Source organism: Suricata suricatta, chromosome 3 (genome assembly GCF_006229205.1).
Source record: "Suricata suricatta isolate VVHF042 chromosome 3, meerkat_22Aug2017_6uvM2_HiC, whole genome shotgun sequence".
Lineage (NCBI taxonomy): Eukaryota > Metazoa > Chordata > Mammalia > Carnivora > Herpestidae > Suricata > Suricata suricatta.
Window position 1 is genome coordinate 119,075,752 of NC_043702.1, and position 14,452 is coordinate 119,090,203.

Sequence of the window (14,452 nt, forward strand, 5' to 3'; positions counted from 1 at the left end):
CTTCGCTGAGCCCCCGATCCCCCAAGGGCAAGAGGAGCGCGTGGCGGACCAAAGAGAGCCCGTGAGAGGCAGTGCGCCCACCAATAGGTGCGGGGCTCGGAGCCGCCCAGCCTGCGCGGCCCCTCCCTCCGCCCCCGCCGCCGCCTCCCCCTCCTCCGGCTCCTGCCTCTGCCCCTCCGGCGCGCGTCTGGCACTCGGAGAGCCGCAGCGGCAGCGGCGGGTGCAGCCTGCGGAGAGCCGGCGGCGCCGACCAGCAGCCGGGAAGGACGCCTGGGCGCGCGCCGCACTCACCTACCCTCAGCCGCCGCGGCAGCCGCTGACCCGCCACCATGGCCCGCGGAAAAGCCAAGGAGGAGGGCAGCTGGAAGAAATTCATCTGGAACTCGGAGAAGAAGGAGTTTTTGGGCAGGACCGGCGGCAGCTGGTGTAAGTACGGGGTCCGCAGCTCTCCCCGCTGCGGTGCCTCCCCTGGCCCGGGAGGCGCACCCCTGCGCAGGCTCTGCGGACCTCTCCGCAGGTCTCGCGCCGCCCAGGGTGGAGCGGGGTCGGTGGCGGGCGCTGCTTCGGTCGCGCGGGCCTGGGCTTGTCATCCAGTGCGGAATGCGGAGCCCCCAGGATGGGGGCGGGAGCGTGCGGGGCAGACGGTTCTGTGGATTGCCACGGTCTTTTCTGGGTAATTTGCAAGCTATCCGAGCTTCCCTCTTGGGAATGGTCAGGCTCTGGGAGACTAGATTTTGGCTTTCCCTATAGTTCTATCCCAAGTCCTAAAAATTGAGATTTGAGGCTGTGAGAGAACCTCACGATAGTAATCGGATCGGATGCAGGCGAGCTCGTGTGTTATAGCACTTTTCTAGTCTAAATATGCACCTCAAAAGGCATGGGGTGGGAGCAGAACGCATCCACACTGCAGTATTTCTTAGCTATGCCCAGACTTTACCCCAGTGACCTCCCCTGCAGTCATGAAAGCCCAGAAGTGGCCCAGGAAGCTCCGAAACATGGTGAAGTCTGGATGTTTTCATCTCAGATGCATAATCAGTAGCTTGGGCTGATTAGCGTGGAAGGCTGGTGTAAGAAATAAGTGGCATCGAGGTAGATTCAGCTCACCTTGTAAGATTTGGGGCAGCCTGTTGCTTGGCTGGATGGACTTTTTTTTTCCCCTCATTGAAAATTAGATACCTTGTTTTCCACCTCCCTCCTCCGGAAGGGTGACATTTTTTTAAAGGTCATTTTGAAGGGCAGAGTTGTAGGCAAATGTCTAAGAGTCGTGACTGCAGAAGAAAGAGAAGGGACCCCCCCCCCCCTCCTGCATCGTTGCCTCCACCTTCCCCAATATCATCATCACCACCACCTGCACCACTGCTGCAGCCACTTAGGGTGCGCTGGCTAGGGGCTGATGCGGTGTTCCTGATTGGGAGGATCTGTGGCCGTCACCGGAGAATGAGTCAGGGAAATAGTGCTTGGCTGACATTTTGAATCGGAAGAAGCTAGATGTATGTTTTTTGCAAAGAAGAAAAAAAAATGCAGTCTGTAATGGGTCTCTCTTGATTGAAAAGTAAAGGGTTAATAATGCATCACACTTCAAGGTTAGTCAAGGTGAAACCGCATTCCAAGGTATTACAAGGAAGCGGCATAGGTATTCTGAGCCATAGGTATTCTGAGCCATGTTAAATGTAGGTCTTTAAAGTGATGGCTTTTAGCTTGTATCTTTTATTTCATTTTATTTTATTTTGGAGGAGGCTGTGTTCTCCAGCGGGGCTATTGCCATATTTTCTCTGGCATAAAGATAGCTCACTGTTTTCTCAACATAGAAGGGAAAACCTGAAGAACTCAGGGTGTAGGTAGGGTGAACGGCTCCCTGCCAGGGCGATCTAGCAATTCTTAACTTGAACGAGGCGGGGAAGGAGGGAGGGGGGGTGCACTGCGGAATGGGCCCTCTTATCTCCAGTGTGGGGGCTCCAGCCCTGGCTGTTCCATCCCAGCCTTGTCATGGGGTCAGGGGCTGCTGGGGACTCCGGGCATATTGTGAAATTTGCCCTCTAGTGTTTTCCCCTCTCATAAAATAGATTTCTTTCCTCATTCCAGCTCCAGAATAATATTTGCTTTAGACGGTAAGGCAGGATGGGCAGACTTGTTCTTTAAGCTGACATTTAACGGGGCAGCACTTCCCCGTGTTTGAGGGAAAATGGGCATGCACACGCGTGTGTATTAATACTGGTGTCTTGATACCACATCGAGCAAGTGCCCGGACACTGATTTATGAATGCAGACACTGGATTGGTGTCTGTGCCTGCCTTGTATTTGCTTCTGTTTTCCAAGGTGTAGGTGCCGGGCTAAAAATTCAGTTTTTGGCGTTTATTTGTCTCTTTAGCGATGTAAGAACTGACAGACCCTCTCGGTAGCAGAGAAAGTGGCAGCACTTGCTGTGTCCTATGGACAAAATGCTCCCTTTCCATCAAGGGCCCAACATGGATGCCCTTGGGACGAGGGCAGGTTGCCCTTGGCTGGTCTTTGCTTCTAGGTAGATTTTCACCAAGATGGACGCAGGAGCCTTGCCTGTCACCTGCTGGAGAAATGGCAGCATGCAAATCACCTGCGGTTTCTACCTTTTTATTAAGTTAATATGGGCATTGGAAGGTTTTTATTATGTTTACCGCTGGGCTGGGTCCAGATGCCATTCTTTCCTTTTGCCTGTGACCCTTTGAAGGGTACTTATTCTTTTCTAACTGGAAAATCTCTAGGATACTTGTATTTTTTTCTTAAAGAAGAAGACACATTGCTTAATGGGGAAAATGCCCCTAAGACTTACCCTCTGGGTCACCCTGGCCAATCGGTACAATTCGTCTAGCTTTTCTTTTGGGGCAGCCCTGTTGACCTGTGTGCTAGTGAGCCCGCCACATGGGCCCTGCCAGCCTGTTCACGTTCCTCTAACCAAGTGACCTCGCAGCTGTAACTGGGGGAGATGTTGCACAGTGAGGAGGAATCCCTCCCTTCTCTCGGGGTATGCTGGGGAACAGAATGGAAAGGCTCTATCTTTGTCAGCTTAATCAGTGTGCTTGTGAGAGGACCGATTTTTCCAGGGCTCTGTATTTTCAATTGCAGCCACGATTCTGTACCTCCTTAAGTCGTTAGAATTAGGTGTCTGGAGTCCAGGGAATGAGTAAAAAAATGCTCAGTCGTTGGAAGAGCCAAGTGTAGTTAAGCTAAGAGCACCAAGACCAGGTGGGGGGGCCACAGAAGAAGCGGCTGCAACAGCTCCTTGCTGACCGTGTTACACCAGCTCCTGGACCTCTTAGGAGCGTTCACTGGAAAATTTTCCAGATCTCTTGACGTCACGGCCTTACCATTTGCCTACTGCTGCTTGGATACCTAATGCAGCACTTAACCCTTGCCCTGCCGGGAGGCAGTGATTGAGCTGGGCAGCTGTGGTTCGACATGGAACAGTCTTTCCGTTTTTCTTACCTTTTGCTTGTGGTCTGGCCTTTTTCCTTTTTTTGATAGAGGAGAAAAAAGGAAAACAATTAAGCACTTTGGTCTTATGTACATTTGGCTTATTTTACTCGCATGGGTTTTCCTGGACCATGCGCTTGCTGATTGGAAAGCCGGGCTTTGAAATGCAGGTCAAGGGCAATGTGGCTACCTCCTGCTACAGTGTGCCCACTCTGTCCCTCCGTCTCTCCGCCACGGGCACCTGCCCTTCTTTTCTGTGATGCTTTTAGTTCTGTTCTCTTGACTGAGGACCCCAGCATTCACCGCCTGAGATCAGGAGGTTGTTAGAAGTAACCGGAGGCTGTTTCATTCCATCCTGTTTCGGACCCATAACCTTCCGGTTCACTTGCTCCCATTCTCACGTTCATGGGGAGTCGCTGGCTGGCACGGGGCTGCCGGGCGATGCCTAGTACAGCCTGTTACTATGCGGCTAATCGGGGAGATAATCCTCGTAAACTAGTAACTGATAGCCTCGTTCCCATCTGTGGGCTTCGTGCTGTTTTGCTTTTTGTGTTTTTGCTGTTGCAGCCAGCTCAGCCGTGTCCTGCTGTCCCTGCTAGCTGTGGGAAAAGGAAAATGCAGCTCGTCCAGCCAGTCAGGCTTCCGGGTCCAGGCAGAATATGGAATAAAAATATGCTTGCCATTTTTTACTATAGGATTTCCTTTCGTTACCCCCTCCTTGTTTGGTGCCCCGAAGGAAAACACAGTGTGCTTAGTCCGTAATACACGTCAGAGGTGGGGAGACAGAAAAGAGCAGAAGGGCTTCACGCAATTTCTTGACATTTGTTGCCCCTTCCCAATAAAAACTTGCAGACGTTTGAATGTTTGGAGAAGCAGCAGAGCCTGATTGTAGTATCGAAATGTCAAGGGATAAGTGAGGAAAGAAAACCTGTGTCTCTAAGGGAGTGTATTGTCATATTTGAAATGCATTGCATAAGCACGCACGCACGGCCCTAGATTTTATTGGTGATCTTCACAGTTTTTTATTTAGGCAGAAAAATTATTTCCTGTAAATAATCTTGGTTCTAGCAGAACATTCCTCTTACCCTTACCTGCCCCCAACACACACGCGCGCGCACACACACACACACACACACACACACAGAGTAATGGAGGGCTGCCTATCTCTGTTTTTACTCCATTGTGCGGAGGAGTATGATCCACTCTGCATCGGTGTCGGAACAGGAAGCTCTGAAGACGGGCTGGAGGGGAAGGCAGGCAGGAAGCCCCTTCATCTCCGAGGTTAGCCTTTCTTTCTGTGTGTGTGACTGACCATATCACAGCCTTCTGTTTCTGTGTGTACTCCTTGCAGTTAAGATCCTTCTCTTCTACGTGATATTTTATGGCTGCCTGGCTGGTATCTTCATCGGAACTATCCAAGTGATGCTGCTTACCATCAGCGAATTCCAGCCCACGTACCAGGACCGCGTGGCCCCCCCAGGTAAAGGAAACCTGAATAACGTTCCGTTCTTCCCAAGGAAAAACGGGTGTTGCTTTTTCATGGAGGAGAACGTTTTTCTGAAAGTGTCTGTAATGTGGTACGAGACCGAGCCTGGTGTAACAGGAACACGCGGACCGCCTGGTGTCGCAGCCAGGCCTCCTACCCGCATTGCAGACATGGTTCTGGCCTTGCACGTGTCTTCCCAGCTCTGCAGGGAGAGCGGAGAGCCTGGGTCCCACCCCAGCCCCCAGCTGCCAAGCCTGCACTCCCACCTCCCAGATGTGTGATGCCCAATGAGGCCACAGCCTCCCCCCACTGCCCAGCGTTAGTGGGGTCACTTCAGGGTTTTTCAGCTCAGGTGCATTTTTCACTTTCTTGAGGGAACTGTGACTCAGATAAATCCTTTAAAAAAAAAAACCACTTTAGCTTCTGGTTTGAAAGACTAAGTTATTTTTAGGGATGATGAGAAGCCCTGAAATGGCCATTTACTCATAGGGAGAAGGAGTCATGGCTTCAAGAGTCCATTCTCCTATATGCCATTGACTTAGCTTGACTTGACCTTGAACGATGACACGCTGTCTTCTCACTTTTCTGTATTTGTACCTGCTTGTTCTGTAGGAGTCTTTTAACTCCTTGGCTCTCTAGACCTGCTTTGCAGTTTCACTGTCTCCTTTAGCTCTGCAAACTTGGATTAACAAGGAGAGGTCATCTTAGAAGCAGAACGTGCCAGCCGAGTGCCCTACTGTGATCTGGGCGCTGTGTGCAGCCGTGCACATGCACACCAGTCACTGCAGCCTGGGGGGCCCACAGTCCGTATGCCTGACGCTGGCAGCAACACTGGACAGGGGGGCGGCCACGAATCCAACCACACTCACCAGCTCTTCTCAGATTCATTGTTGAGAGGACTCAGAGACAGGAAATGTTGCATAATTTCCGGGTTCCTGCATTATAAGTGTCCTTGAGGCTCCCACTGGAGGGTGGCAATGACATGTCCCCTCTCCATTTTCCCTGGCAAATGTTTAGTAACAGCTGTATTAGGTGACAGTCTTGAGGCCATCCGCATGGCACTGAGCAGCCTTGGTCAAGTGTGGCCGTTGGTTGCGAGCTTCCCATGTCCACCTCCTTCTTGGGGTGTGAAGGACTCAGAAGATGATCTTCAGGACACGGGGGTGGCAACTACTGTTCGCTAGCCCCCGTTTTCTTACAGGCGTCTGCTGTAAGAAAACCGTAGACATTGCCAGATAAATCTAGGTCTAGGGGATTTTGAAAGTGGGGGAAAAACCCTGAAACATGTAAGTATATATTAAACAACGTTAACCTGCTTAATAATCCAGTTTCCAGCAACTGATTCCCAAAATCGGTGGGTGAATGGAAAGGTCGAAGCAGAAATTCTGGTGTGCACAGAGGGACGTAGGATCACAGAGGGATGTAGGATCTTAATAGGTCATATGCTGGCTTTCGTGACAGGAGAGCATTGCGTGCCCTCCTCTCAGAAGTTTTATGTAGTGTTAGCCCCTTATTTTTCTTTTAGTGTTTATTGAAAAGCTGTTCTTTGATTACAATGCTACTTCATAACAATTCTTCTACCAAAGGCTGAAGGTGACTACAAAGTCAAGCATTTAATTTCCTAGATTTAAGAAAGTGCTCCTTGTCTGTATAAACTGTGGAGAGTCGGCCTCTCGTGTTCTCTGCAGAAAGAGTGATTTCACTCTCAAAAACAAATGGCTAAAGTGCCAGACCTTTTAAGCAGACTTGCCAATGACCTTGCCTAGAAAAGCTGGTTGATGTGCTCAGTTCTTCCACTCTTTCCCCGCCTCCCTCCCCTTTCTTTGGCCCTTTCCTAAAAGACACGTTCTTAGTCCCTATATTTAGTGTCCTCAGCAGTCAGGCTGACCTGACAAGTCGTGACTTCTCCAGAGCACGGCTGGGTGTCTCATCGTGGAAATATGTGTTCCTGTTCTTCGGCCGGAGTCGTAGGAAAAGTGCTTCCTTTGATCCCCTCCTTCCCTGACCTGCTGCCTGGGTTCTTTGTCTTCGTGATTTCTTTTTTTTTTCCCCTCATTTGAAAATGATAGTGGCCTTGGAGCAGGGAGGCCAGGTGGGCAGAGCACTGGCTGCCGAGAAGCACATCCCGGGGACCGCATCCCTGGACTGCTGTGAGTGCTCCGAGGGGACCCCAGCGGGAGCCTCCTCTTGGCATCTGTTGGAGCAGAGCTCAAGAATTGGTATTTCTGACAGGCTGTTCCTGCAGTCTGCAGGCTGAACATGCTGTGGAAGAGTGCCTCGGCCATCTTTCAGCTTCGATGTAGTGTCTCCAAGCTTCCGTTTCTATGCAGGTTGTATATTTCATGCAATGTGTATGTTTAAGTCAAATGAAGCTACTGAGTGTGAAAGACTCAGTACGTCACTTACAGGTTTCAAGACTTACTGATGCTATTATTAGCAAAGTTGCAGGCAGGAGCACAGACCCAGCCTGCCTGACCCTGACCCTGAGCACACTGCAGTACCTTGTCACTAGACATCGTCTAAATGACATGGGTGAACATGGCCCAATTAAGTGGTGGCGATTGTGCTGGACGTTTGGGTCTGTCTGTCTGTAATGTTGGGGAGGCTGACAGGCTGAACATGAAAGGCTCAGAGAAAGGACTCAGTTACAGAATGGAAGTGACATTTAAGGAGAAAAAGGATAATGTGCTGTTTCTGGGCCTGAGCGGTGCTGGCCATTTGTGCCTGTGACCCTCCTTATAGTCCAGTCCTGTTGCTCTGGGATAATGACCAGGCCGCCCCCACAGCCCGGAGGGCACACAGGGAGAGCTTCAGCTGCCTTACGAGATTATGTCTGTGAGTCAGAAATGGTTGATTAGTGGCCAGTTGACATCACTTAACCCAAATACAGAAGCAGCTCGAAGTTTGTAAGCCATGGTGCCAGTGTCCGCTGGGAAGTTGACCTGAGAAGGAAAAGCAGGGATGTTGGAGTTGGACTCCATCCCCCCCTACTCATTCCATGTCCTCTACTTAATCTCACTGAGCTTCCGTTCTCTCATCTGTAAGATGGGAATCCTTCCCTGTGAGGATTTAATGAGATATGTGTGTGTAAAGTGAATAGGACCTTTCGTGGCCAACTTCGTGGCCTTAAACAAGGGGGAGCTATTTGCAGCCACTTCTGTTCCTGCCCTGGAGCAGCAGTCCTTCCGGGGACTGAACTCAGGATTTCTAGACTGGAGCTCCGGGTGATCCTGCAGGGACGCTTTGTCCACATAACGTTTTCACGAAGTGAATAGCATCTGGCTCTCCACGAAAAGTATTGGGAGAAGTGGGATTAGGAAACCTGCTTAAAGATTTTTTTTTTTTTTAAGTAAATCTAAGTGACCTTGTATTTGCTCTGTAGCCTAGTCTTTCCCTTCAGAATACCCCCACCGGCCAGGTCAGCCCCGCCATGCTTTTTTCTCCCTGGGAGACCCTCTCGGGAAGTCCCCAGTGGTGGCTGGCAGCATCTCCTCACCCTGTTCACTGTTGGACACAGAGGGGCCAGAGCCCGGATATGCCCATGCTCCCAGCCCCGGTTCGCCATCTGACCCCGGGCTCCTTGCTGCACTGTCCTGGAAGAGTCCCCTCCTCCACCCGCCTGCCCCTCCCAAGCCCCACTAAGGGAGCCACAGGGGAGTGAAGTGCAGGTCACACTCCTGGGGACATTCCAGGCCACCTTGCTTCCTGGTAGCAGGTGTGTGCTCCCCCTCTTCCTCTGCACCTTGGGGGTGCCTTTTCTTTTTGTTGTGAGGGCAAGATGGCGCGGGGCTGGAAGAACTATGAACACGTCCTACAGGAACCAGGATGGGTGGGGGAGAGTAGGGTGGGCATCGCCCAGACCACACGGGCCCCCCTGCAGCTCTGATTCCCTCTTGGCTGTAAGAGGGAATGGTCTTGTCTTCCATTAGAGTATAAGGCATTACAGCTCAGATCTCAGTATAATTAGCCAGAGTCTTGAGAAATCATTACATCTGTCTCAGAATTGCTTATTTTCTCAAACTGACGCAATTTCAACATTTTTTAATTGTTTATTTTATTTTTGTGTGAGAGAGAGACAGAGCATGAGCCGGGGAGGGGCAGAGAGAGAGGGAGACACAGAATCCGAAGCAGGCTCCAGGCGCTAAGCTGTTGGCACAGGGTCTGATGTGGGGCTCAGACCCATGAACTGCGAGATCATGACCTGAGCCGAAGTCAGACGCTCAAAAGACTGAGCCACCCAGGTGCCCCTCGAACCGACTCAGGCACCCCTCGAACTGACACAATTTCAAAGGGAGAATTGGAAACATTTGGCTTCCGTGTATTTTGGATGAATTGTTATTTCAGAGTGCCAAAAGAGCAGTTTTAAAAATCGATTGATCGATCAATTGCTGTTTCCATCAGATTCCATTGAACTTTAATCTGGGAGCTGACATGATAAATATATTGGGCTCCCCAGGCCTGGCCGCCTCTCTCCCCTCCCTCACATGGATCATGCCAACTTATCCCCAGAGTTTGGGCCTCTTGACGAGCTAGCATTGGCAGCGGTTGGGATTTCCAGAAGCTACTGTCCAGACTTGTAGTTTGGTGAAGGGTTTAGGGGGGCAAACTCCAGATTCTCATTCTTCAGAGTGCACTGTGCTCACTGGCTTCAACAAATCACCTCCCCGTCTTGCTATTTCTTGATTTCTAGAGGCCAAGATAAAACTAGTAAGTGAGCTCTTGGGTACACAGGAGGCCTAATGATTAACTCAACAATGTTCCTGGAACACCTGGGGCGCCTGAGTGGCTCAGTTGGTTAAGCATCCGACTTTGGCTCAGGTCATGATCTCACAATTGGTGGGTTCGATCCCCGTGTCGGGCTCTGTTCTGACAGCTACCTCAGAGCCTGGAGCCTGTCTTCAAATTGTGTCTCCCTTTCTCTCTAACCCTCCCCTGCTTGCTTGTGCACGTGCTCTCTTTCTCTCTCTCATAAATAAAACATTAAAAAAAAAATTGTTCCTGGAGCCACAGAAAAATGAGCCTTACCCTGTGTGCTCATTTTAGATAAGTGAGCAGCATGGTGACCTCTGACAAATAGGACCAGGTAACAAATTCCATTGAGGGATAATGGGGGGAAATGCTGACTCTGAAACTTCACTTAGAGCTTTCCTGCCGTGCACACTCTGATGTGGAAAGAGCACCAGCCTCATGGCCCCCATTCTGCTGTAGGGACATGGGATGGGCGGGCTGCTCATGCCCGGGGCTGCTCAGTGTGTGTATTCTAGTAATCTCCCGACCCAAGGGCCCATCTGACACGGACCGGACCTGAGAGAATCTGGGGAGACAAGGAGCGTAGGGATGTCTGTTACAGGCTTCCAATCAGAAAAGTGTGTCCTTTCTCATATACGTGCATGAATAGACATTATCAAATATGTATGACACGGTGTCCTATTTCAGGTTATTGGCCACTTAGCGAATGTTTTTTTAATTTTTTTATGCTTTTTGTTTATTTTTGAGAGATGGAGAGAGACTGTGTGAGCAGGGGAGGGTCAGAAAGAGAGGGAGATACAGAATCTGAAGCAGCCTCCAGGCTCTGAGCTAGCTGTCAGCACAGAGCCTGATGCGGGGCTCAAACCCACAAACTGTGAGATCATGACCTGAGCTGAAGCCGGATGCTTAACTGACTGAGCCACCCAGGTGCCCTTAGCGAATGTTTTGTATCCCGACAAGCCAAATATGCTACATATGCTTGTTCTTCAGCTTGGTCTTGAACAGAAAAGCTGAATTAATGTAACATAGTAGGGCTTGGCTATTTGTTTATATTTTGTTTGTTTATATTTTCCCATTATAAAAGTTGGTCTCTTTTAATAGGAACAAGCACAGTTATAAGTTATACAAATAGCAAAGATAGGTCCCTGTTGAAGTTAGTTGTGCTTCTGAGGTCCTCTGAACTAAATAACGCCCTGTTCACCTGAAGGTGAGCATAGAATTCTGGGTAAAAGTCTGATGATAAAGGGTGATTTCAAAAATGCAGAAGGGCCTTCCACCAAAGGAATTTAGCTGAGACAGGAGGAAGGATTTCCACACTCCAGGCCTTGCTGAACATCCAGATAGGCTCCAGAGAAAATCCAGCAATTCATCTTTCAAAGACTTTGCAAAGGGAGCAAATTCTCCGGTATCTGGGAGGGTGTCGATGTGACTGTGGCTGATGCCAGGTCATAGTCCAAAGCTGAGCCTACGTAGAAGGCGAGGCAAAGGCTGCTAGTTTCCAGAAAGCACGGAGACACCTTCTTTCCCCCTGTGCCCTCCCTGTATTTTGTTAGGTAAATCTATACTAATCTTGCAGATGTTTTTAAAAAAAAACTCTAAAAACTGAAGGGGAAAGATTGTGTCTGTGTATGTATGTGTATGGATGCACTGAAGACATGTATGAGTGTGTATAAAATCATACCCCCAGTTTTTAAAAATTCCAAATTACTCATCAGCTTGCAGTGTACAGGAGCAAAGGGTATGCATGGACTGTGTGCCCTTATTACTCATCATGGGTGCCCTCCCGGAGGTTTCCGTGGAAAATGATGCCTCTTTAGAGTACTTGGTCTGGTGACTGTGTGGTGTATTAAGTGACTGGTCCGGGCAGCTGTGCTCTGGGATTCACAGGAGTGACTGTTAAACTAGAACATGACCATTATAATCTTGTTAACTGCTTCAGACTCAAGTTTGAGGAATTAAAACTTGCTATGTTACAAACCTTCTTGGAAACAAAACGCTTCTTAGTGAGAAGGTTTTTCTTCTCTTCTCTTTTACTTGCTGGTTCCCCCCCACTCCTGCTATGAACACCTCCTAACGCCAAAAACCGAGTGTTTTCCTGATTTGTTTCTCAAGACCTGGGGAACCAGGAAAGGCAAATGTAATTCTGGAAAGAAACTGCAAAGCCAAAGAGTAGTTGTTGCTTTAGCTCCGAATCTTACGTAAAGAGAATGTTCTCATTAAAAAAACCAAATGCTGGGGCGCCTGGGTGGCTCAGTCATTTAAGCGGCTGACTTCGGCTCAGGTCATGATCTTACCGGCTGTGGATGTGAGCCCCGCGTCGGGCTCTGTGCTGACAGCTCAGAGCCTGGAGCCTGCCTCGGATTCTTGCCTCCTTTTCTCTCTGCCCCTCCTCTGCTAACACTCCATTTCTTTCTCTCTTTCAAAAATAAATAAACATTTAAAAAAATTTAAAAACCAAATAATAAAATTTCACATAGCTAAGTTATTACCTCAGCCCTTTTTGGTGGCTTTATCATTTAAACAGCAAAATGTAATTTAAGGCAAATGGCCCAATCAGGCAAAGCCATATAAAACTTAGCATGGTGAATGTCAATTCAAGTTCAGAACACTGGCCAGGCAAAAAGCTGTATCTGTTTCCTGGAATATAATTTGAGACCACAAGTCAGTGATTGGGTGTTCTGCTATCTTTGGCCTCTGGAAGTTACCACTGGAAACAAAGCTCATCCTCGTGCAGAGTTAGGACTAACAACTTGAAGGAGTGGGCGGTGTGGAGCGGGACTAGCTGAGCGTATCCAGTCTTGTGTGAACACAACTAGTGAGAATGCTGGTCAGCAAGGTGGGATCTATGTGGCCTTTGGATGGCGACCAAACGCAAAATAATGAAGTTGCCAAGTCTGATCCTGTTTCTTTCTGTCTCTTCTTCCCAAGAGTCTGATAATGTCAAGTAAATGATTTAAAGGGTTTCGCTACCAGGTCAAGGGGCTTTCATCTGCCTCTTGTATGTATCTAATTGCTTTAAAGAAATTACTTTGAGCAGAGGAATTTTTTTTAATGGTTTGGAGAAAATCTCATCAGAGAACTCTCCTAAGTAAGATCACCCTGAACAGAATCTCCTGCTGTCCAAGAGATTCCAGGAAAAGAACAACTCAGGCCAGAAGGCTCTGGGTGAGGAAAAGGGGAGGCAGAGCTGATGGGGGAGTGGAGTGAGACCTTGCCCAGACTTGGAGGGGGTTGGGGAGGAGAGCAGCCCTGGGCACCGAGGAGGCCGTGCCTGCACGTGATTGTATGTGCTCCAAAGGTGAGGGGTTAGAGAGAGGAGCTGATTGCATGACTGAAACCCACATCGTGGATGCTTCTTTTCTGGAAGCAGTCCTTAGACCCAAAGTTGCATATCTTAAAAGGATTGTCACTAAAGCTTATGGCAGTCACACCTTCTAGATCCTTCAGAAACTCTTAAGAGGAGATGTTAGCCTACAAAAGACAGTAAGGCATGGCTTAGCTTCTTGGGGTTGGTCTGTCATTTCTGGGCTCCCTCTCCCCAAGGCTCTGGGACCACTCCACATGGAAGGGACAGGGCAGTGTCTGGCTCAAGGTCTAATCCAGCTGGGCAACATTGTAAGACCCTGTGCCTAACTGTCTATTCTACCCCTTGGTTTCTCGGCCTCACAGTTACCGGTTTTTCACGCGTCTTCGGGCTGCACGTCGCTCACATGGTAACACGCAGGTTCCACGGGGCTTAGATGTGAGCCCTACTTCCTGAAGCAGTCGAGCTCGTGGGTGCAGGTTGGGAGTAGTCCATGACTTGATTTTCATGATTTCTTTGCCCTATCTAGAGATACACGAGGCCAAGTGTGTACAACTTTGCCGGGCCACTGATGCCGCTGTGTGGGCAGTAATGTCTTAACCATCTACTGTGTGCATAAATTAGATTCTCAACCACAGAGGTGCTTGCTAGTGGGGATCATGTGGTTGTCTCTTGGTGAGCGTGAGCGTGGTCCTGCCCACAGGTCTCGGGCTGCTGAAAGATGTACCTACGTGCAGTGCCCTTTTGCTCAGAAGATCTCAGAGCATTGAGTCAGGATTACCGATGGCTTTGGGTCTCACACGCATCACCTGGTCTCTTCGAATATTGGAGACCTTGGACTTGGCAGCACGAGGGCAGGAAAAGCACTCTGCGTAAAGCCACCTCCTGTCCCTGCTGTCTTTTTGCCTCTGGGAGATCCGAGGAGCAGGTCAGCCAGTCCTGGAGATGGCACCTTGCCCTGTGACTGGCCAGCGGAGGAGAGACTGCAGAAGGGGCCTGGACAGCGAGGGGCTGTCAGGACAGCACTGGACACTCCCCTTGTGATTCGATCTTTACCATGTTTACTGTCAATATGACCTTCTCGGTTCCCCTTCCTCCTGAGAGTCCCCCAATCTCACCGGGCTCAGTGACATTTTGTTAGCATTTGGTGTTTTGCCTTTTAAGCTGCTCGCCTGAGGGACCGCAGCCGGCACGATTGTCCCCGATTGTCCCTTACCTGTCAGCTGGCAGCTCCTTCCCCACCCCCACCTTCCTGAAGGTTAGGGGAGAGTGTTCCTTCTCCTGCCTTCTCCCCAAGACTGGAAACGCCCTCGTGTAGATGTTAGTCCGTTTCTGCTCGCACTCCCACTCCTGTGACACACCCAGCCCCTGAGATGGGTGTCAGCAGACTGCAGGGCACGGGACACAGGGGAAGGCTTGTGCCTCTGACTTCCAGCTGCCATGCACAGGCTCTCCCGGGGCCTGGG

The 14,452-nt window shown here is 49.8% G+C and overlaps 1 protein-coding gene across 1 annotated transcript in view; it reads left to right on the forward strand.

Moving 5' to 3' along the window:
• Nucleotides 1-242: 242 nt before the first annotated feature.
• The window catches only part of ATP1B1 (ATPase Na+/K+ transporting subunit beta 1), a 23,152-nt gene continuing 8,942 nt past the window's right edge, over nucleotides 243-14,452 (forward strand). Inside the window, exons 1-2 of the mRNA XM_029934984.1 lie at nucleotides 243-426; nucleotides 4,799-4,927. Of these exons, the coding sequence (XP_029790844.1) occupies nucleotides 330-426; nucleotides 4,799-4,927 (226 nt within the window). The 5' untranslated portion in view covers nucleotides 243-329. The remainder of the gene's footprint in view (nucleotides 427-4,798; nucleotides 4,928-14,452) is intronic.